At 37.9% G+C, this 23926-nt stretch overlaps 1 protein-coding gene across 1 annotated transcript; it reads left to right on the top strand.

Annotated features, from left to right (window-relative positions):
- Window positions 1-8868: 8868 nt before the first annotated feature.
- On the top strand, window positions 8869-23841 carry LOC106861415 (uncharacterized). Its single transcript, XM_014889786.2, has 5 exons — window positions 8869-13169; window positions 15419-15504; window positions 16086-16131; window positions 17657-17839; window positions 22345-23841. Exons 1-4 carry the CDS (start codon window positions 11477-11479, stop codon window positions 17809-17811), a joined length of 1980 nt encoding a protein of 659 aa, XP_014745272.2. The 5' UTR covers window positions 8869-11476; the 3' UTR covers window positions 17812-17839; window positions 22345-23841.
- Window positions 23842-23926: the final 85 nt, after the last annotated feature.

Here is a 23926-nt window from a genome sequence, read left to right as displayed (position 1 = left end):
GGGTAGAAAAGAGGCTCCCCAGCTATATTCCTTCTTTATCTATTATTAATATCAAGTATCTTTACTCCATTTTAATTTTCATTGTTATCTTTTTCCATGTATCAAAAGATTCGTGGATATCATTGTAAATGCTCACTAATTATACCACAGTTTTTATATTTAAACATGAAAGCACATTTCAAGTGTGGGGGAGATAAAAATGTTTTAGACTCATTTACTCTATTTTACTGTAAGCTATAACATGATAAAATTTACTGAGGCTTTTGTAATATTCATACATCGTGCTAAGACATGGCAAAAAAGAGCTGATTACTGAAGATTGAAATGAGGTTACTTAGCAGTATTGAATTGAATAGGTACTAATTCGTACTGTTTTTAGATGGTTTGGCTTTTCTTGTGTTACCTTTTTAATTATTGATGCATGGGAGTGTTTTTGCTGTGCAAAGCATGCTGATCAATAGGCCTGCAATTCGAAAAGGACACTTAGGAAAGGGAAACTTTGCAATTTGTGTATCAAACATTTGTAAATTGCTTCATCTGTACAGCTGTGTTCTAAGGTAAGTACAGTGACATGGTAGGTGAAAACCCACTGGAATTACTGTTGGTATAATGCTTTTCTGTTTCATGGTGTAATCATACTTGATGAGGAAACGACAGTCACGGATCACAGGCAGACATGTATCTCAGAGGTTGATTTTACACTACACTATAGGTAAAAATAAAAAAATATGTGAAGTACATGTTGCAGGTACTGAATTTCTCATGCCCTCGAAACCAAGGAAAATTAGTTTTTCGGTCAAAATGTACGTGCCAAGAAATGTAAGAACTTGCTGCTCAGCTAGACAGGGGATCTGAAAATTCTTACTGTCTATGTTTTGTATACAGTACTTCTGTTGGTGATGATAATGTACCTAGAATGAAGGTTTCCCATTATTCACTTTTTAAATAAACTGCTAGTTCATCATATTTCATTAAATAACAATGTCAGGTTGAGGGTTTTATTATTTAACTAATGCATAGAACCATAGTATTATAAATACAAATCCTGAGTTTCTCCTGCATACTTGAAACTAGTGGGATGTTTGGTAAGTAAATTTAAGACTTAACTTTTCTAAGCATGAAATTTAAATGAAAATTAATTTGTAGAACATACATAAATTGGTTCCTATAGCAGACCACTTAGAATCAGCTGTATGGGGAAAAGTGGTTCTAGTTTTACTGCTTCATCTGAGCTGCTGTTTCATGGTTTATCGGCTTACTTCAAGAATTATCAAAAGTTTTCGTCGGCATTCTTTGGGTGATTTAGTTTTCTTATTTTAATTTTGTATGGACAAAAAAAAAAATCAGCACCCCAAGACCAAACCCTAAAAAACCTGTTTGCTGGTTTTTTGTAGGATCAAGTTAGTTGTCATCAGAATAGCTGCTGTGGGACTGTGTTTTAGATTTGCTCTGGAAACAGTATTGATAACACAGGGGTGTTTTTGTTACTGCTGAGCAGTGCTTACACAGTATCAAGGCCTTTCTGCTCCTCACAGGGAGCTGGGAGGGGACACAGCTGGGACAGCTGACCAAAGGGATATCCCAGAACTTACGGCATCACACCAGGTACATAAAGCTGGAGGAAGGAGTGAGGGGGTTCAGTATTGTGATGGTAGTCTTCTGAAGTAGCAGTTCCATGTGATGGAGCCTGGCTTTCCTGGGAGATGGCTGAACACCTGCCTGCCTGTGGGAAGTGGTGAATGAATTCCTTGTTTTGTTTTGCTTGCATGTGCAGCTCTTGCTTTACCTGTTAAACTGTCTTAATCTATGAGTTTTCTCACTGTTACCCTTCTGATCCTCTTCATTCCACCAGGAGAGATTTTGTCTCTTGTCATCTGTCTCTTGAAACCTTTTGCAGAGATGGTGGTTTCTCTGCTAATAGGTAACTGGAAACAAGGCTTTCTCTGAGATACAACCCCTAACATTTATATTTATTTTTTTGTGTGTCTTCCCTGTTGGTATTTTCTTCTTTTAGCTGAACAGTAAGTTTTATTCTCTAATTCAGTGAATTAGAAGAATTCTCACATTCATATGTGACACGTAGTTTTAACTGCTGCTTTCTTCTAGCAATCATATTTTCTGGAGGAAATGTTTTTGCTCATTGCTGGTACATCGTGGAGATGAGGTGACTAGGTATATGTGGAGACTTCAAAAGAACAGACATATTACAATTCCCTGTAAAGCATTAAAAAGACAGTGTTGAAATGAAATTGAAAGTAAGCCCTCGTTTTAAGTGATCAGATATTTAATGTGGATCAGATGTAGAAATGCTTCTCTTCAGTGTTTCTAGAGTGATGCTTGTTTCATTTTAATCTATGTTCTCGTCCTTTTGAAAAAAAAAAGAAAAAGCAAGAGCAGATTAAAGTTCTCTATTAATATCCTAGGTGAAAATCTTGTACATCAATAAATTTGTTGTAGGGGTTTTTTTTGCTTTTTATAGGCTAATTGGTTGAAATTAGCTGTAAATCTGCTTATTTTGAGTTCACAGAAAAATGTGTGAAAATATAATTGGTCTTTTGAAAAAAAAAAAGTAACAGTTCGTCAAGGTTTGATCATCTCAAATTTGTCTTAATTTATTTCTGTAGTGATGGAGAAGCTGCAAATGGTGGTTTTTGCTTGAGGTAGACTGTCAGTGTAATTCTAGATCAAGGATAATAAAAGCATTGAAGTATTTTGTCTGGAATTGGTCTTTGCAGTTTCCTTTTAGCTGATAATGCTGCTACTTCGTTTCTCTGATAGTCAGGCAGTCCTTGACCATGTCATGTGTACCTTACTGATTTATAGTGTTCTTGTAACAGTATCATGTTGTGCCAAACCAGAATATACTATATCCATGAAAACTGAAAACAAAACAAAAAAATTTAAAAAAAAAGTTGTACTTGCAGTCTTTCTAGTGGTAGTTTTTTTGTTTTATTTAGTTTTGTGTGTGTTAATCCAATCTAACTTTTCTTTTGGACCATGTAGTTGCATGTTTTTTAACTAGTGATTTTGAAACGGTTGAGTTCTGTTGGTAATATTTTTTAACCTCTTTCTAAATTGCTAACAGACTAAGAAGTGCTGCTTTAACTTACTGAGTAAACATTTGCTTATTTTTAAGGGATGTATTGTATCATATAAAATCAGTCATAGGCATAGGCCCATAATCCTGTGTGGCTGTTATATTATTCATGATACTTTTAATAATTTTCTTTATTCACTAGCCTTAGGTCTGGTAGCCTGTGTTACAGGTTATAATAGTCTATGAGAAGTTACTGAGCAGCTTATCCCACATCTTGCTCTTAACCATTAATAGTTTCTGAGGGCTCATGAATCTGGCTTAGGAGTAGATGGATTATATTATTTTCCCCCATTTAGCATTTTTCCTGAAAGCTTGTAGGATGGATACAGTGCTTTACAGGGACCTTGACAACAAAAGTATAGACATGGAATGGTCTCCCTGAAGCAGGTCATGTCTGTATGTCTGAGCTGCATTTGTGGCTCTTTGTAGCAATTTGCTACATTTGCTAGATATTCAGTGAATATTTAGCATTATTCTTTACTTTTTGGAGACTGCTTATGGCAGTGCAGCAAAAATTCCCTTTGGTTGTAAATTGAATTCTTTGCATGTAATATGTGGACAGCAGAGCATTGTGTTTCATTGTTACTGCTTTGTTGCTGCAGTCTAAACTGAGTTCCTGCTTCTAATAATTAATACTTGGGTGTCTTTCTTGCTCCTAGGTCTAGCTCCTCTTAGATGAGAAGCAATGAGTGGAGATTACAACACAGGAATTGTGTACTGGATAGTGGCTTGTGTAATGTCATCCTTAAAATATTCAAAACTTTTATGGGCAAGGCACTGATCAATGAGGTCACAATATTGCTTTGAGCAGAGGTTGGACCACATGATCTCCAGAGGCCCTTTCTGACAGAAGTTATTCTATTATAAGTGATTGAGTGACAGCAGAGTCCAGAATATCAGAGCAGAGTTTTAAATCACTAATGGAAGTGCTGCCTGGTCTCAGGGTATTGGATGCTGTTCTCATTCTCAGATGGACACTGTTTCAGGCTTTAACTAGCAGCCAAACTGGCTGTACCCTTTATCCTGGTTATGTTGTTTCATAGCTGTGTTGGCAGAATTGCTCTCAGGTTCCTGACAACACCTTTAGCTGCTCCCCTTTTCTGTCCCTTAGTGTCCATTTGTTAGCTGTATTGTCTTTCCAGAACTAGAAAATAGTAGCATCTATTAGTGTTTATCTAAAGTAATTTTTTTTTCTTTCCAAAGACAAATTTCTGTTGATGCTCACTAAATTGCTGAATTTAAAGACAGTTTTCTGCATCTGTTCATACCCAACAATCTAGGAATAATACGGGACTGTTTTGTAAAAAGTGATCATCTTTAAGGGGGTAATTCATCTTGTCTTTTGTATATCTCCAGTCCTTTGGTAAAAGATACTTGAAAATGGAAATGAGTGAATACCCAAGTGTAGCATGCGGAAATAGTAAGTAAAATTTGGATGCTGGCATGACAAAGTATGGAGATTTGTTGAAAAAGGTATTATAACATGCACAGAATGTGAATTTTATCTGAATGCTCTGTAGTTCTCACTATTTCATAGAGCGTTTGAGATGCCCAGAATAAGTGCAACAAGTAGAGCAGATGTTCTGAATAGTAACATTGCTGCAGTTACCAGTATCTGAATGTTAATGTTGCTATAATCTAGATTACAGGCTGGTTACTTAATATTTGCTGATACCGTTTTCTTTTACTATTTTCCTGTTGTAACTTCTCCCCTCTTTTTTGTTTATTCTTGAACTGCTTTTTTCTCAACTGATTCCTGTGTGTTTGTTATTCCTGTTGTCTTTATAATTCTGGATCCATCTCCTCCTCATTTTTTCCCTTCATTATAAACTTGTGTGGAGAGCAACACCTTATTCTCTAAATTTTTAAATGCCTCAGTCTAAACCCTTGCTGATTTAAAAGCTGAGCATATCGTACCCCATCCCCTAAGCTGTGCTTTTGAATTTTTTTCTTGTTCTGTTAAAAGTAGTATTTTGTGTCATACAGTATATTTGTCTTCATACTTTTTTCCCCTCCTTAAGTTTGCAGTATCTTCTTATGTTTCTAAAACTCATGCTTTTGTTCCAGAACTACAGTCAGTGCTTTGGTAGGTAGGTCTTTGCTATAATTTTGCAAATTGAAGTTATTTTAAATGCAGCTAAAATCTGTCATCCTTCATTGATGATTTCTAACAGGGAATAGTTTATTACTTATCTCCAGGTATTTACTTCTGCTTCCATTATGCCCCTGTTGCTTCCTTAGTCTCACACCTGTATTTTTCTTATACTTGATTTTGCCTGTGTCTCATCTCAAATTTCATTTTACATTTGTTTCTGCTGTGAATGTGCGTTGGTAAGAAAGGTCAACACTTCCCCCTTTAAATCTCATTTTTACTTTTAAAATCTTTTTGTTGTACTTGCTTATCTTTGCATCCTGTTATGATGTCTGTCGTCTGTGTTCAGGTGCTAGGATGATGTATCACCGTATGTGAGTCTTTTTATTTTCTGGTTAAAATATTTATTTATTTGAACAGTAACTTTAGAGTGCATGACAAGATGATTGGTACTGTACTTGCAGTGCATAATGTTTGCATTGGTGCCCATCAAGTTCTCTTCAAAGGACTAAATGTTGCCAGAACTTAAAATTGAACCTCTGAGCCTTCATGGGGGAAAGGCTGATGATGAAACTGCAGGGTTTTTTCTCTGTATTGTAAGTACATCACCTTAAGATGTAATCAGATCCCTTGGAGTGTTTCAGGCTGTCCTTTTTTTTTTTTTTTTTTTTTTTTTTTTGCCTTAACCTGCTTTTTAACACCAAGTCATACTTAATAGTGCATAAAAATTCAGTCAAAGAAAAAAATGGCACCTCTTCTCTATCTGTTGGCATCCTTCAGTCCATCTATTGCTGGAAGAGTTTTGTTTCTCTTCTCAGTTTTGAATTATGTCATGTGAGATATTTATGGCATCTAGAGGAAGTTGAAGCAGGTTTTTTTTTCACTTGTTCAGGAAGTAGATGTTTCATACTAGGCACAAGTATATTCTGTACACATAAACATAGGTATCAAACAGTATATTCAGGACTGATTTCTTTAATCTTGATCAGCATATTTTATGACCAAGGAGCAAAATAGGACATTTAAATAATGAGATATTGATGACTTTCATGAGGTGGGCTGGACAAAGATCAGTAAGTCACTCCACCTGAAATTTCTATGAAGTAAATGGACTGTCATTTGAAAGTGAATTGCTGTTACCTCAGGAATGTGAGGGTTTTGGTGGATGGGTTGTTTGAGTTTTTAACATTGGAAAGTAAAGTGCTTGCACTTTGCCATGTATTTGAGTAAATGTACAGCTACTAAAGGCACGCTTTAATCACACCAGTTGTATGCTATTCTGTGTGTACTCTCTAGATCAAGGTCTTTTGTGTCTGGACTATAAGAGGACAGCAGTCTGATGACTGATTATACATTGCACAGAACTCTATATACATCACTCCTGTAGAAAATACAAAGATTGGACCAGCTCTTTGAGCATTGTAATAGATTAGTTTATTTTATAAAGCTGCTTAGATCTCACCACCAGTGGCAATGCTGTTGAGAGACAAAAGAATAATAAATTCTGAGTTACTTCAGATTCAATTCAGCTAATAGGATCTTTACTGATTTGGGGCAGAGAGAATTAATTTGCAACATTGTAATGTGTAAACATTTCTTACAAATCATTTGTGGTGAATTTTCTTGCTGTGAGGCAACCTGACATGTTGCTGCTGAAGGTATTCACTTGCTTCCACCAACCTCTTCTTTGTCTTAGCTAGACACTTTTCTTACTTCTTGCTTTGGAGAGTTAAATGAGCATAACAATGAAGTATGTACTTCTTCTGATGCAGGGTCAGGCTGGTGAATCCACTCACAAGCAGAGTGGTAGAGCCAGCAAAAGACTGTAGTGCCAAGTGCAAGGGTGACATCTGGAAGAAAGTAGCAAAGGGTGACAAAGACAGTTTCTTCAGCAGCAAAGTGCTAAGTTGAATACTCAGCTGTCTAATGGAATTTCAACTTTCAGGAAACCCAGTAATGCTCGCAAGTTTTGTGGTTTTTTCTAGGTGCTTGACCACCTGATAAAACCTTTGATTTTGTGGAACTAAATCTTTGTCACTCATTTCAGTGTTAAAGACAAGATGTGTAACAAAAAGGCTGATACTTTGGTGTTTTGTTTTGTTTTAATTCCAAAATTGTAACTTAAATTTTTAGTTGTTTCTGAAGCAAAATTAGGTCACAAGGAATTCAAGAATGTACTTGGACTTACCAGATGGGGAAAGTGAAGTGTATCCCAGTAAATGCCATCTTAGGCAGGCTGCTTTGCTGTAATTTTTATGTTGAAAACACAGTCCGGAGACTTTGGAGATGAATGGTGGCATACATTTCTGAAAGACCATGTACCTCATTGCTAAATGTCATATAGAATTTAATTTTAAATTTATCTGTTCCTCTATCTTGTCTGATGATTAGGAAACATTTCTTTACTGGTGGTCAGGCATTGGAACAGGTTGCCCAGGGAAATGGTGGAGTCACCATCCCGGGAGGTATTTAACAGACATGTAGATGTGGCGCTTGGGGACATGATTTAGTGATGGACTTGGAAACGCTGAGTTAATGGTTGGACTCAATGATCTCAGAGATCTTTTCCAACCTAAATGACTCTGTGATTCTGTCCTGTATTTCATTACAGCAGTGACTGTAGGCATTTTTCTATATCAAGCAGACATGAGCTTAGATGCATGCTGGAACTGAAGTCAGTACAACTGCAAATAAGTAACTTTTGGTTTTGTCATTTTCCAGCAAAATGTGACTAATTGCTTTAGATTAGTAAATATGTTCTGCTTCAGTAAAAGTGCATTTGTTTCTCCAGTTGAAAGTGGTGTCTGAGCACTGACTCAATCAAGCTGGCCAGTGTTACTTCGAGCAGTTGGGCACAACCTAAAAGTCATATGTAACAGAGTTATGGCAAAAACCTTTTAGTATTGTCTACACAGTAGGCTGAGAAATTTAAAAGTGTTGCAGAAGGGGAAATCCTATTTCAACAAAGATACTGTTGCTATTTTTTCAGGTCTTTTTATTACTAACCAGCTGAAATAGCCCCTTTTTCTTTTCCCTTTTGTATGTGTTGTATGGATTTAATAATAGCTCACTAGCAAATATCCCTGTAAGGAAGAGAAGTCTTTCTCCATGCTGGTTCTTATGTTTTCCCAGTGGTTGTGTGCCGTATGGTTTTACAATAAAATAAACTCTCAAAAAACATGTAGGTGGACTAAAAGAGAAGGAACAAAGACAAATCTTATTAAAACTAGTAGACAATTTGCTTGATTGAATGCAGAAACTTTAACATGATACAGGGTTATAACTCAAGCAGGAAATTTTAGCTATGCCTTCACAATGCATTAGAATATTTCCTTGGAGTAGTATTTTCTTTGAATCAATTGAAAAACTAAAGCTACCTGGAACCATGAAGAATAATATATTTTGTTATTCTACACTTCATAGTTCATCATTTTCCTTTTTGCTTTAGTCCTTCCTTTAGGAAATTCAAATCATTAGAAAACTAGTTTCCTTGAACTGTTATAAAACCTCCATATTTCCAAAGCACTGAAATTACATAGTTGTATTTATGATGAACTGTTGAATGTCACTATTCACAGTCATATCTAGATATGCTAAATCATCATCCTGGATCAACATTTGCATTTGTTATTATTTTAACATGCAACAATTTCAATGCAGTATTACATTACAACAGTAATAGCTGTTAGTTTTTCTGGATCATTTGGGGGATTCTTTGGGGGATTTTAATTTTTGGGGGATTCTTTATTTGGTGGATGTGGTTTTCTTTCTGTTCGTGCATTCTAAAGTGAATCCCATCCAGTGTGGTTTTCCTTCCTGATTCAGAATTAATAGTAAGGAGACTAAGAAAGAGTGCAGACCTTTAAGACTTTTTCCCTCATTTCTGCAATAACCTTTGATGCAACATGCCAGCCTAAGAAAGTTTCTGTAAGCATTGTCCTGAGCTTCTTGTCAGATGTGTAAGGGGGTTAGACATCAGAAACATGCTTGCACCAGTGTTAGGGAAGTTCATTTCCAGCAGCAGCAGTGCAAATTCACGTCTGGGAGAAGTGAGTGATAAGCAAAGTTTAGCTGCAATAATATCAAGGCTGGAGAAGTTAATTCCTTTCCTGTGCCAGTGCTGACATGGATAATTTGGTTGTCATTTCTGCAGTTGTTCTGGCAGTATAAGGACTTTTATGTGCAACAATAAATTCTTCTTGGAATTGGTGCACAGGTCTGATGTTTTATTCCCCACTACATTAAAACCAGTTAAAATTGGGATATTATTTCACTGGTAAGGGAGTTTATGAATCTGAAAACTCCAGAGAATTTCCTTGTCTAAAACCACTTTCATGTTATGAATTTTCTTCACCAAAGAAGAAAGTTAACGTCAAGATTTAAGATACAATCTTGGATTAGTATATGATTTCTGCATATGGGGGATATATGTAAGAAAGTAATCTCTCCAGCTGCTATTGTAGGTACTTCACTTTGATATCACTTATTTCAATAGACAAATAAGATCTACTCAGTCCTAAAACTTTGGCACCCTATGTCTCTTTTTCTGGAGAGATAGGAGGCATATTGCTGACTATAGAGTGTATTGTGAACAGAATTCAACATGAAATTTGTCTTGGCTAATTTCAGTCATCAGTGGTGTGGACATTTCCACTTAAACTATAGGGCAGTGTATCGAAAATACACAGATTCAGAAAAGGAGAAGTCAGTTTTCATTACTTGGAGAAAAGCACCCTTTGGACTCTAAATGCCAACATTTGAAAGAAATCTCCTTTCTTAGTAGGATTTCTTATCTGGACACTATTATAGGGAAATAAATTTCGTGTGCTTTCCAATAAGATCATTGTGGGGATCTGTAGTGCCCTTTGCAGCAGTATCAAGGCACCTGTCGGCAAACTTCTTTGCTATGCTGAGAAGGCTGCTGCTCTCCTTTGCACTCAGAGAATTAGGAGGCTTTGCTTTGTAGAGTTCAAACGAAGGAAGAACTTGTCAGAGATTAACAGTGAATAAATTTAAGAATGAGCAAAGGGTAAGGATAGATTCTCATAGGATTCCCATTAGTTCCCAGGCTGCCTCCTAGTGATCAGCTTTCACTCTACATTGACAGCCACCCTTTTATGGTTTGTTTTGTATTGTTTCTCAAGAATTTCAGAATATAGCACTTAATAAAGCAGGTGATTTTACAGAAGCATTCCCCAAAATCAACTAATTTTGCTCTGTAATTCTAGCTGCTGCTTGGCTTTAGTGTGAAGTACCATCCCAAACAGTTTCAGAAAACTGAAGAATTACAGAAAAGGAGCAGCTCTTTGGTACAAAGATTTATCGATCAAACTTAGCTCTGAAAATCTCATCTCTGAAGAATTGTAAAGGGAGATGTTAGGTTCCTGGATAGAATGTTGGACTGGGTTTTTCTTGCAAGTTTTCATTTCAGAGTTAGCTGGCTGATGGGCCAATGTCAAGATTTCAGAGAATCAGGGTAGCTTTCTGTTAAGTTTGATGAGAAATTCAGACAAAATAAATAAGACATTCTGAAAAAAGCTATAAAATTAACTGTAAATAAACATGTTCTTTTTCTTACAGCATCTTAATTTTTCCCCAGTGTATTATTTTGTTGGTAATAAAGTATGAAATATTTCTTCCAAATATGTATGAGTCAACACTTAATATACTGAAGAGTAAATATCAGAGTTGCTGCAGTCACTGTAACTTTACATTATTTGGATTTTGATTAGTATGTTTTGAATTTGAGTATTTGATCTTAATAGATGACATTGTCCTCTACTAAGTGCCTTTCTGCTCCACATGGCATCTAATGAAATTTCAGAATAGCATCAGCTCTTCAGGATCTATTATTCAAACATCATGCTAGAAAGCCATCCAGAAACACAATGTTTGGTCTAATGATTATTTGTGATAATTTCTGTAAAGCGAAGTTATTGAGATGGCAGCTGGATTTACTTAAACGGATTTAAATGTTTAAGATTGTCCTGAATTGTATAGATGAAGCACTTGTTTAATCAATAGAAGGTGTTATCTGAGATCTTATCTATTGAAAAAATCAGATGGTCTGTGCTTGATCGTCATAGTAACATAAAGTGCCTATTCTTCAAATTGATCACCACGAATACAATATTGCTCCAATTAAGTGGGGGTTTGGTTTTTAAATTTGTTTGGGGTTTTACATTTGATCTTCTTTGTTTTCACATAGGGAGACAATTTTAAGCAAGAACCCTGGATACCTGTTAACAAAAGCAAAGCAGAAGAAAAAGAGAAAAAGAAACAGAGCAATGAAAAGTAATCGTACAGAAATTACAAAGAAAATGTTATGTGGAGTAGCTCATCATCCAGTTCCAGGTGACCATAATGGATCAGAAAGTGAAGAGGATGACTTGGAAGAAGAAAACACAAAATCATTGTGTGCATTCAGTGAAGGCCCAGAGGATCCAGCAACAGTTTGTGAAGAGCAGCCTAAGAGTAGTGAGGAAAGCCTAAAAGAAGCTGCAGGGGTTTCAAGAGAGAGTTTAGTGGTCACTGTGCCTGAGGTCTCAGTGATGTCAAATAGTGCATGGAGAAATGAATCGCCTGTAGAAAGTGACAGTTTGCTTTTGAGAGAGATAAAACCTTTTTGTACCGAAAACCTAACCAAAAATGCATTAGATGATGAGGAAGCAAAGCCAAGGCACAAAGACAATCTCTGCAGTTTCCTGACAATAACCAATGATAAAAATTCCATCCAGGAAACAGAAGGCATTTCTCAAGACTATGATATGTCATTGTTAAGTACAGAAAACAAACTGGGATCATGTCAAATTACATGTGAATCTGACTTGGAAGCCAAGCTGGTAAGTTTAAACAGTGAAGAAAAAGAGATCTCTCAGTGTAACAATTCAAATATACTTGATAACGTGCCTGATAACGCAGAGGGCAAATGTCCATTAAAAGCAGAAGAGCCTAGATCCAATGCCCGGGCTATTTTTTCAACTAATTTATCTACTGAGGAGTTGCAGATGGACTTCAATACTCAAGTTTCTCTTTCTCCTTGCTCTGAGGATAAATTTGTAAGTGAACAAAGATCTCAAAAAGTGAGGAAACCTGAACAGACTCACACAAACAGTTCAGCAGAGCTAAACTGCTATCAGTCAAATAAGGGATTGGCAAAGGAAAACCATCATGAAACAGAAACAGAGGAAGCTGGCAATGTAATAAGCAATGATCTGTCTACATCTCCAACTGGTAAAGTGCATTTTGATTCCCTAGTGGAAGCCAGGACTACCTTCATGCAGGGCTCCAGTGAAATAAATGTGCCAATAAATGATGCTACACCAGTTACATTGAAGAGGAAGAGATACAAGAGAATTGTCAACTTAGCACCAAAGTTTAACCTCCCAAGACAGATCTTTGGTCATACAGAGGGAGGGAAGGATGTCCCAATAAGAGAAGATATTCCCCAGGATAGTGTTTTGGAAGTGGGGCAAAAACACTTTTTAAGCAAGGACTGTGAAGAAACACATGAACAGGACCATGCATTGCAGGAATATTCCTTACCCACTCCGGATGCAGATGCTCTGTTACATAATATTTCTTGCATTCATTCAGGACAATGTTCTCCTACATCAAAATATGCCTGCAGGGTTTGTGTAGATTCCAAAACAAAGGAGGAGCAAGCTACAACTCTTCAGCCACAACAGGTAGTTAATAAAAAAGAGGACGAGGGTGAACACATTTCTTCAGAGGTTACAAATGGCCAACCAGATATTTTGTCTTCTGCTCAAATTGTTTCTGAATGTCTAGAAGATTCTAATACGTTGGCAAGCTGCAGTGAAAGTGTAAATGGAGCAGATGACTCTGAGCCCACAAAGGCATCACAACTTGAAGATTATCAAGATGCAGATACGAAATGTAGTTTTCTGGGACTTCCCTTGTCATTAGGATTTGCCTTTCAACTTGTGCAGCTCTTTGGTTCTCCAGGTCTTCCACTGGGTATAATGCTTTTCTTACTACTCCTATATAAAATTAAAAAAACTCACAACCCCCTCAAAACCACAAAACAAAAAACAAACACTCCCTCTAAACCAAAAAACAATGTAAATACTATGGTTAAAAAATTAATTTTTATTGCAGTTCTTAGTTAAACATTAATGCTGTTGAAACAAATTACTTCTGTTTTGGTGATAGTTTTTAGTTTTTTTACCTAAAATCTTCAGTCTCTGTCAAAAGGGCTTTTGGTTTGGCCTTGTACTTGCAGTCTTTTTAGTAAAAAAAATTTGCTAACTTTAAATCTAAACATGAAACGCTTGCTGACATTTTAATATATCCTAGTAAGACTTTGCTGTGTTGATTACAGAACTAAATGATGCTTTCATGCATCCTACTGAGTAAGACTTTACTGTCATGATTATGGAACTAAATGAAAATATGGTACAAAATGTGTGCTCTTATATAAAGGCTGCATATTTGATTCTATATTCCAGTTAGTAAAATTGTATTTATTTTTAATAGTTTTCATACACTCTTATGTAGCTTAGATGCTGTTGAAAATATTTCCCAAAATCTGATTAAGTCTGAAATTGAACATCAGACTTACAAGATGTCTTCTGATAGTGAATGTCTTCTTTTTAAGTGTGCCTGATTAGTAAGTGTCCTAGTGTTATATACTTGCCTTGCAGATGTCTTTTTTGTACTTTCAGTTTAATAATTTTAAGTTAGCAGGTAAAAGAAGATCCATCCTCAAAGGAATTGAGTGTGCCAACTTCCCAGTATGCTGCAGGCTAATGTAGCTGGTGACTACAACACAGTTTTGCTTGGAAGTCACCCTCGAACACCTGCTGAAAGAGCCATATTCCCTGGGCATAATGTTTTTCAGCTTCTTGGGTCTAAATTTAGTGGAGAAACTGTAACTTTCGTTTAGCCAACAAATAGGATTTAAAAACACAGACCAGCTTTTCACTATACCTTTACATTTGCTTGTTTCAGCAGGATTTAAAGTTAAGCATAAATTTTCATATGAAAATTTTGATCTGACAACTCAGGAGCAGCTTATGTCTTTTTATCTGCTCAAACTGACCTCAGGATTCTTTGTTGTTTATTAGAAGTTGATGGCAATGCCACCTGCCAGAACAGTGATGCAAATCATAGGAAGCTTTACTTGGCTTGGTCCCTAAAGGACCTGTAGTGCTGCTTTACCTCAATCTGGCACCACACACCAAAGAACTTGCCATATAGAGCTGAAATTCAGCAAGGAAATACTGCTGATGTCCTCAACTGCTACATATAAAACATTTTTCTTCTCTAAACTTGGTGAATCTTCATATTTGTGATCTTAAATTTCATAATCTTAGAGGGAGTTGAGAGCAGGCATCTTCCAAGAAAGAAGAATAACCAGGCATTCAGAAACACTCAGTAGGTTAGTGAACCAAATGTCCTTCTCTGAGTCAGTAACAGGTGGCATTTCTGGAGTTTAGGTGAGTTTCCTTTGGAAATAACCTTTAAGAAATACAAATCCACCCTGACATTTCCCTGAAGCTCTGCCAGCTTGTGATTGCTGACTGCTGGGGTTTTCCCATCAGAATTGTGCCTGGCTGGCCCTGTTCTCCATTTGAGTGGTGTTATTTTCCAACACTGGGGATTGCAGTCAATCTTTATTGCAATTATTTTGGAGGGGAAATTTTTGGTAAATAAATGTCTTTAGTTATTTATTAATGAGAGATTTAATTGCCTGTCTTCTTGTATGGTTCTTAAATAAGTGTAAATATATTTCCTATAAAGAACCTCTTTTCAGCTTCTTAAACAGTGTTAGAGTTAAAACATTTTAGGAAGCAGCTTCTCTACTGATAGTGCACCAATTCTTACAATCAAGCATTTTAAAATTTGAAGGTTGTTATTTAATTTCCATTTCTTTTAATTTATTGGCTGAAAACTTTGTTTTTCTTGTGTGTGCCTATTTTTAGGGGAGCATGTGGGGGAAATGAAAGTATGGTAGGAAAGCTTTTGTCTAAATAAGGAAGCCGAAGCCAAACCCAAATCTCCTTCCCCTTCTTTCCCCTTTTGTGCACTGGCCTTAGATTCTAGAAATTCCAAATTCTGATTTTGCTGCTGGCTCATCTAAATATCTGCTCTTAAAAAAACCATATATATATATATAACATGTGTGCAAAAATTGTAGTTCAGTGATTTATTTTGGCTGTGGAGAGATCTGAACACTCAACTGCAAAAAATATTTTCTTCTGCAGAATCCTTGTTGCCAGATGATTATGTAGTTCCCCTTGACTGGAAAGTTTCAAAGATGATCTATTTACTGTGGAAGACCTCTGTGGAGGTATGAATTTTAGGGGATTTTGGAAGGCTTTCCAACATTTCAGGTGCAAAGGGGAATTCTTCAGTTCTTTGTTAGTAAATTTGCTTTAATATCCACAATGAGGAGATGGATCTTTTCTGTCCTCCTCTGAATATTTCTAAAACCAGCTCATTGGCATGGTAGGATTCAGGTTTTGAAAGATCAACTTCAGAAGGGTGTGCAAAGTACTTTAAAAAGGGAGAAAAAGCTTTGATACCTGTGTCTTGGCCTGACCTATGTTATGTACAAGGTACTATCATTCAGATGGTTTCCTTTTTATAGTTTTCTCTCATCATCTGAGCAAATCTCATATTCCATCACCTCTGCTAGAGCTGCAGCAGAGAAGTTATTCTGCAAAACTGTGGGCAAATTAATTCTCCTTGTCTAGCTGGAAAGTGTTAACTTACAAATTACCTTCTTTCCTTGTCTGGTAGTGAAAATCAGGAAAATTCTGATTACAATTAACTAGTAATTATGAAACAGAGCATGGACTTTGTTCTTGCCCAAAATAACATCCCTTGTCACATACTTTCTTTTTGCTGGACTCTTGTTATCTGTTTTAGGAAAAACAGAAAACAAATGGATTGCAGAATGGAGATGGCTTGACTGGTAAGTCTATTCTGTGATACAAAAACCGTATAAAATACTTATCAAAGGGTTTTTCATTAAAAATGAGTGATAACACTCCTCTGTGCAAAAGAATGATCACGTGATAATGAATTTTTGCTGCCGTTGATGGTGTCTGTGGTCCCCAGACTTGTGGTTGCTATCATCACTTCACTTTTCCTCATCTGAGTGCTAAAATTGCCTTAAAGTTTCCCACATGGAAATATTCCAGTAATTAGCTCAAGTTTATCCATTCTAGATCAAAATGGTATTTAGCATGACATAGTCTTTCTTCAGATTTTACTTCCCTGAAAGGTTGAGTATCTTCAAGTTAAACTTCATTAGCACTAAATGTTGGCAGCATAATCATAGAATCATGGAATTATTTAGGTTGGAAAAAGCCTGTAAGATCATTGAGTCCAAGCATTAACCCAGCACTGCCCAAGTCCACCACTAAACCGTGTCCCTCAGTGCCACATCTGCTTTTTGAACACTTTCAGAGACGATGATTTCACTACTTCCTGGCCAGCCTGTTTCAATGCCCAGCCACCCTTTCAGTGAAGAAATTTTCCCTAATATCCAATCTAAACCTCCCCAGTGCAACTTGAGGCCATTTTGTCTTGTTCCATGGGAGAAGAGACCAATCCCCACCTGCCTACACTCTCTTTTCAAGTAGTTGTAGAGATCAATGAGGTCTCCCCTGAGCCCCTTTCCTCCAGGTTAAACACCCCCAGCTCCCCCAGCTGCTCCTCATCAGACGTGTGCTCCAGACCCTTCCCCAGCTCTGTTGCCCTTCTCTGGACATGCTCCAGCATTCCAATGTCTTTTTATAATGAGGGGCCCAAAACTGAACCCAGAACTTGAGGTGTGGCCTCATCAGTGCTGAGCACAGGGGGACAATCACTGCCCTGGTCCTGCTGGCCACACTACACCTGATCCAGGCCAGGGTTCCTTTGGCCTTCTTGGCCAGCTGAGTGCAGCTGGCTCATGTTCAGCTGCTGTCAAACAGCACTTGAGGACTCACACCTGAGCAGTAAGAGATATCAGGGTTCATGTGAAGCTCTGGACTTCTGCATGCATTAATTCCTGTAGTGTGGAGGTTATGGGATAAGGTTGCTGGTCTTTTTCCGTGATTTCTATATTAATGCAGTACAGTTTCACAGGTTCTGTAACAAGTTTAAAAATACATAACAGTAATTCCCTGAAAGCTGGTAGAATTTGCTGTCTAAAATAAGAGAGAAGCTTCTCTGTTTTAGAAGAAAGGCTGCTTTTGGAGAGGCAGTGTTAAGAGTGGGAATAGACACACACATGCATGGGTTTTGGCTCTGACTCCCCACCCCCTATGAGAGACAAAAGTTAAATATTTCATTTATTTTATAGGCCATTTAGGAGGCAAAAATCAAGAGGATTCTGGTAAAATAAAAGCTTGTTCTAGAAATACTCTGTCCTCACACAACAGAAATGACAGGTTATGTAAGGTAATTTCAGGTGGTTTTTGTTACAGTTTGTAATTTCTTTATTTTTTTAGATGATATTATTAGTCTTGAAGGTCTAAATAAAAATAACCAAGAGAATCAAGACTCTTCTGAAACACTATCAGACATGGAGCTATGTCAAGATGTGATAGAGGAGAACATCATAACCTACACTGGCTGTCTGGATGCTGCATTTCATCAGTCATGACTGTCTTAAATTCTGCATGAACAAACAGGTAATCAGTCACCTTTTGAATGTTTCACTCTTTTATTATATTTGACCAAATATTTAAAGAATACTGCTTGTTAGAATTTTTAAGGTGCATTTAGTATCCCCCAATTTATTTGGGTTTTATTTGAGTTAGGGTTGAGGGTTTTTCGGACTTTGTTTCTTTCAAGCCTGAATGGGGAAAAGAGAAGGCAGTATTTTGTTATTAAAACCATATGTTTGTGGTTTTTTTCTCAGAAATCTAGAACGTGCATGGTGAAGCAAATGCAGCAGGGTAGGATGCCTAAGAGCTGGAATTTATTCCCATTTTGGTTGCTGTGGAAATCTGTTGTGAGTCATAACAGTCCTACTTTCCTTGTCTTTTCAGCATGGAGAGTAATGCTGGCTCCATTAAGGGTCTAATTATGAAAAGAACTCTATGAATAATAAAACAGTATTTCACCAATTTATGAAAAAGTGGCAGTGGAGAAACAGTGGCAGGAGGTTGCAGTAAGACTCCATATATTGAAGTTTTAAGTTTTCATTGATGTTTTCATTTAGTGTGACAAAGTGTGCTATCGTGTTCTTGCTTGTCTCATGAATTTTTGAGCCCTTTGGTAACTTGGCAAAGTTTCTTTGGTTTGCTTATGAGAGATATTCTGGGAAGGTTGAGATAAGAAGGAAGGATTATGAGTTCCAGCAGGAAAATGCTAGTTTAATTTCTCTATCATTTGCTACCAGTTGTTCTTTCCAAAATGGAAAATGGATTAATCTGGAGTTTTTAAACAAATAAACTGAGGTACATGGAAAAAGAATAACTTGAACCATGAGCAAACTGAGCCAGAGAAGATTGCATATTCTGAGGCTTAAATTGTTCCCATCCAGACATCACAGGACTGCTGGAATATCATCCACATGGGGTCTGGTCAGGGGGTCTTTGTCACCTGGTGCCCTGTGCCTGAGCTGACCACGCCTCCAGTCAATGGCTGGAGCAGGAGTCAAGGAGGTGGATGTACGCTGTGTTGGGACTGTTACAAACATGGAAATTTTCACAATGGATGTTCATGTCAGAAGAGAAGAAGTTGAATGGTTTGGGTTGGAATTGAAACCTCTTGAATGAGGTTTGATTTGATTATATGTCATTGATGACAAAAATGACATTGCAGGCTGATTAGCTGGAACCAGCTACCAATGTAGGAGGATGAGGGAGATCTCTGTGAACCGTGTGGCCCAGAGGGCACCAGTCTCACAAGATGCTCTCAGCACAGATCATTAATAACATCTGGTAACAGTATTTTCCTCTTATATAATCAAATAATACAATATTGGGTAAGCAATTAAAATTATTTTCACGAAATACTTAGGCCTACACTTGCTGCCAATTTCTAGATGCTACTTGTTTATAATATTGCAAATATGAACACTCTTGAGGCAGGATTTTGGCTTATGGTCCTAACTGGATGTCTATGTGGGTCTGTATCCTAAAGTATTATCCAGAAATGTCCAGGATATTGATTAAATGTTTATATGCTAAAGAAACAGATGTGAAGAGCTTTGCCATCTTCCTGGGAGAAAATTGTGAAATATGAAACTTTTTCCTTTTGTGCTTCAAGAAAGTAAAGGCACATGCTAGCAGATTATCCTTCCTTATTGTCTGTACCTTTATGTGGTTGCTGAATTCCAACAAACTGTTTTTTCCACATCAGATTTACTTCCTTTGTCTGTCTGCTCTGCTGCTCCCAGAATTGTTTCAGTCTTCCTCTCCTGCTTGTCACAAGCACAGCAGAAATGACCCATAGCCGTGTTTGTGACCCAGCCACTGTCTGCTGCCAGGAAACCCCCATTTGTTATGTTGTGTTGCAGTCTAAAGCTCTACTGTGTCAGCCTGTGTTAGTTCTGTGGAATATAGAATGAGAGCAATGAAGACTTTGCCATGAAGGAAGACTCCCCATCTTACCAAAAGCCTTGCACTGTCTCTGCAGAGCTTGGTCATTGAGATCTATGCTGGAATGGGGTGATACAGCTGGAGTTTAATGTTGGGGGTTTTTGTTTTCCTTTGTTTTAGTTCAGCATCTGAAATGAGTCAAGGAAAGTCGTGAAGGCTGTTGGAGGGAGAGGATGAGACACCAGAGGTCAGATGGGTTTAGGCTGCTCTGGAGTTGGGATCTGCCATCTCAGAGCAGGCTGATGCAATGGGTAACTGCTGCCCAAAGTGTGAAGTGCCCTTCCTCCCAGCCCTGCTGCAGATAGCAGCTCCAGCACTTGCTGGCTGACAGGCTATCATTTAACTTACCAACCCCACAGCAAACAAATCAATACTTTTCTGCTGGACTGAGGCATTTAGATAAGCTGCTGTAAGGTCCAGCTAAGTGCCAAGGTTGGGGCAAGGGAGCAGATGAGGTCGTGCTGCTGCAGATATGAGGGGAGGACGTGCAGGGTGTCCTGTCTGGGCAGCAGTCAGCTCTGATATCAGCGGCCGTGTATTCTGCAACCAAACCTTCAGGTGGAGGACTCTTTTAAGCTTTTACATGTGTAGAATGTTAAATAATTAAACCAAGAAAAGTATGTGGAAAGGAAGAAGCATGTCTTAGGGTTTTCAGTCGGCTCATGCTCACGGTCAGGCACAGGATACTTTGAGTATTCCAGTGCTTCCACAATGTCTGCATGCAGGTATTGTAAAAGACAGGTGAGTTTTCCTGATCGATAGTGCCCTGGCTTTGAGGGATAAGGTTGTCTTGCCTCACCACAAAATAATCCCCCTCTGGTTGCTGATTAAAGCAGACTTGCCAAGAATGATGTCCCAGAGTGGTTGTGAAACTGCTCAAGTGAACAACTGTAAACGCTGAAATTGATTTCATTCCTTCAAAGGTCAGGGAGGGAATAAAAAACTAGGAAAATTGAGACATTCCCACCAAAAGATTTTAAAATCATAGGAAATCAAGGGAGAGCTAATATGATCACTTTGATCCCTTTAGATTGGAAAGCAAACTGAGCATTACTGGCCAAGTGCAACTTAATCTGTTAGCCAGATGAACATGCTTTTGTATTCATGTTGTGTAAGGGTGTTGTTATTCCAATGGGAGGATGAGCAGTGTTTCTCTGTGAAAATACAGGGTTAATCTCAAGTTTTAGTGAGAGCTCCTTATTGCACTTTGGCAGCACATCAGTATTTGTTCTGGAGATTAAGCAAGAGTTCCCAGTTTGAGAAATGTCGAGATCAGTGAAAACAGCATTATTTAGGTGCATAGAAATTCTCCTTAGACCAGGACTCACAGATGCCAGTGCAATACAAATGTGTCTGTTCAAGCATTTATCTGCAGGACTACTGCAAAGCAGAAGCTGGCGTATTTCTTTTTGAAGTACAGCAGTCAGTAATTCCCTGCAGGAATACTTATTCCACAGCAGCCCTGAAGGGTGCGGTTTTGATGGGACAAATCTCTTGATAACCTTGTGTTATCATTCCTCCTTTCCCTGGCTGTGCTATTCCCGGCACTTCCTTTTGCTGGCTGTGATGCTTCTGAGTGAGGCAGTTCAGCTCTAACATCTAATGCACAAAGACATCCAAAAAGTTTTTGGTCTGGCCTATGGAAATGAAGCAAATTGTCCTAGAGTCCATGAGATCAGCAGGACATGGGCAAAAAAGCAGGCGGTTATAGCTGGGACAGGCAGGTTTGGTTTTTGTCTAAAATGAAAAAAGGATAGTCTGATTTCTGTCTGAAGGATACAAAGCAGACTAAAGCAGTCCTCCAGTATTGCCACAGAAAATATCATCCCATGGTCAAACCTCTTCCAGTTGCTACTTTGATACACAGATAATAGTGAAAAAACTTATCTGTCCTTTGACATTTAACCACTAATATTAAACAAAATGAAGCATGAAAAAGTGCACAGAATTGTGACCAGAAAACCTCGCCTGCCTTTTACAGTGTATGCCAGGAAAACCTGGCTCAAAAAATCACTTAAGCAGAGAGTCTAATTACCTGGGGGAATAAGAGCTGACCACAGCAGTGTTTCTGGAGCTCTCAGGAAAGAGCAACAATTGAGTTGTGCAGGTACCTCACACAAACTCTGTAAGATGAAAGCCTGAGGTCCTGAGTGCATGTAACAGGGGAAACAATTCACATTGTAACAAAAAAATTGAGATGTAGCTGTACTATGGTGGTATTGGTTGAACAGCTGTTCCTTACATAGGGTTTGTGACTTGTAGAGAAAAAAATAATCCACTGTGTTACTCTTCTCCTTATTTTTCAGCTTTGAGGTGGTAAGGTCCTTACGCCTCTAGTTTTGACATTCAAGTTCTTATCTTCCTTTTCCACTCTACTTGCATTCTTTTATTTTTCCTTTGCTTTCCATTGCCTGCTTCCTCTCCATTCTTTTTTACTTTTTAAAGAAATAAGCAACGGCTGAGTGTTAGAAACTGTAAAAAACATTGGGCAGACTCTTCTCAGTCTGAAGGCTGGATTATCAGTTAAGTCTTTTTGCTGCCTGTGCTGTTGTGGAACTTCAGTAAACATTCTTCTTTTTTTATTTCAGAAACTTCTCGCTTTGATTCCACCATGGGAGGACTTCAGTTGGCCACCAAGGATTTTAAACGTGAGGGACAACCTTGAAGAAAGAAACCACTGTAGATTTCTTGGTGTACATCTTTGGCCACTTCCCCCCAACACTGCTCCCTTATATCAACCTCTCTGTCCATGTAATAATGATCAAAATTGAGATAAATTTGTGCATGGCAAAAGGTAATTTTCTGAAGCTATTTGGGATTTACATTTTCTCAGTACATCCTCAAGTGTGGTATAAAGAGATTGAGAGTGGAGACCAGAGGCATCTGTCATTATGGGCTGTGAGCTTCAGGCTGTGGTATTTAATTCACCTGTATGAGGATGCAGGATATTGTCACAGAAGCAGGCAGTGATGCTCACCTGCAGGGAATGGTGCTTCTTATGTGTCTTAGCCTCCTTCTGCCTTCACCCTCAGTCATAATTGCACCCAGTCCCTTTACAATCTCAAATGGTAAAAATCTTCATCCATCGTTCCTATTCACTTATCTAGGGGTGCACAACTTCCCTTCTTTTCTCCTGAAACCAGGTTTTATGCTTCCCCTCAGCTAGACTCATTTGGGGATTTGGGACTATAGAAACAAGAATATTTCACTATAGAACTGACTCATACATGCTGGAGGAAGGGTTTTGGTAGACTGAGAAGATGTATAACTAGCACTGGTATCCAGTGATTTGATGTTTCTGTTAGTGGTGTTGGAAATATTTATGTATGTAGAGATAGACAAATTACAATTAATTATGAAGAGCAACCACTGTCAATTATGAGGCATGCATAAGACTGGACACTTCCTTGTAGGGAGAGAGAGTGACAGGAAAGACAACTGTCACCTCACTTAATAAAAGTGTGAGAAATGATTGAGGAGAAGCAGGAAACTTGGTTGTGTCTACTTGTGAGAAATAATATTTCCCACTTGTGCAGCTTGCAGATCCAGAATATTTCTCCATTTATTCTTTCATCTCCTCTTCCTCACCTTTTCCTGCATGTGTTTATACATCAGCTGAAGCGCCAGGGCTTGACTGAGCGTGTGCTGAAGCTTCACCATGGTTGAATTTGCTGATGTGTCTCCACTTAAATACTGCATCTACATGAAAGCAGTTAACAATGTATGTATTTCTAAATTAATGTTGTATCACTGGCAAAATTTTTCTGGCTGCACTGTTTGAATGCATCTCCCGTGTGCGTGTCTTCCTCGGCTGAAAATGTCCTGCTCTCCCACCAGCAGATTACACAAAATGTAAAGGAGAGGAGGAAGGGAGTTCATACCGCCATAACTACAGCTTCAGACTTCTGTGTTTTACTAGTGGCAGCAGACAAGTTAGTTTGATTTCAGGAAAATGTCACTCAAGAATTAATACTGTCTTCCTATTTCTGTTTATTGAGCAAGAAATCTGAACGCCTCTATTTTCTGTTACTGAATCCTGGCCTTCCAGAATGCTTGAAATAAAAACAGTTTTCAAAATCTCACAATAGTCTTGTATGGGCAAGTCATGTTTCATCTCTTAGTAGAGTGTTGCCAGTTAAATTTACTTTAACCCCTTTCCCCAGTATCTGT

This window comes from Sturnus vulgaris, chromosome 2 (genome assembly GCF_052056855.1).
Source record: "Sturnus vulgaris isolate bStuVul1 chromosome 2, bStuVul1.hap1, whole genome shotgun sequence".
Classification (NCBI taxonomy): Eukaryota; Metazoa; Chordata; class Aves; order Passeriformes; family Sturnidae; genus Sturnus; species Sturnus vulgaris.
This window is presented reverse-complemented; position numbering and strand designations above follow the sequence as displayed.

Coding starts and splice junctions, on each gene's coding strand:
- LOC106861415 (XM_014889786.2), top strand. CDS start 11,477: ATGAAAAGTAATCGTACAGAAATTACAAAGAAAATGTTATGTGGAGTA. Junction 13,170..15,418: donor TTCTCCAGGTCTTCCACTGG/GTATAATGCTTT, acceptor TTTCTTCTGCAG/AATCCTTGTTGCCAGATGAT. Junction 15,505..16,085: donor TGTGGAAGACCTCTGTGGAG/GTATGAATTTTA, acceptor TATCTGTTTTAG/GAAAAACAGAAAACAAATGG.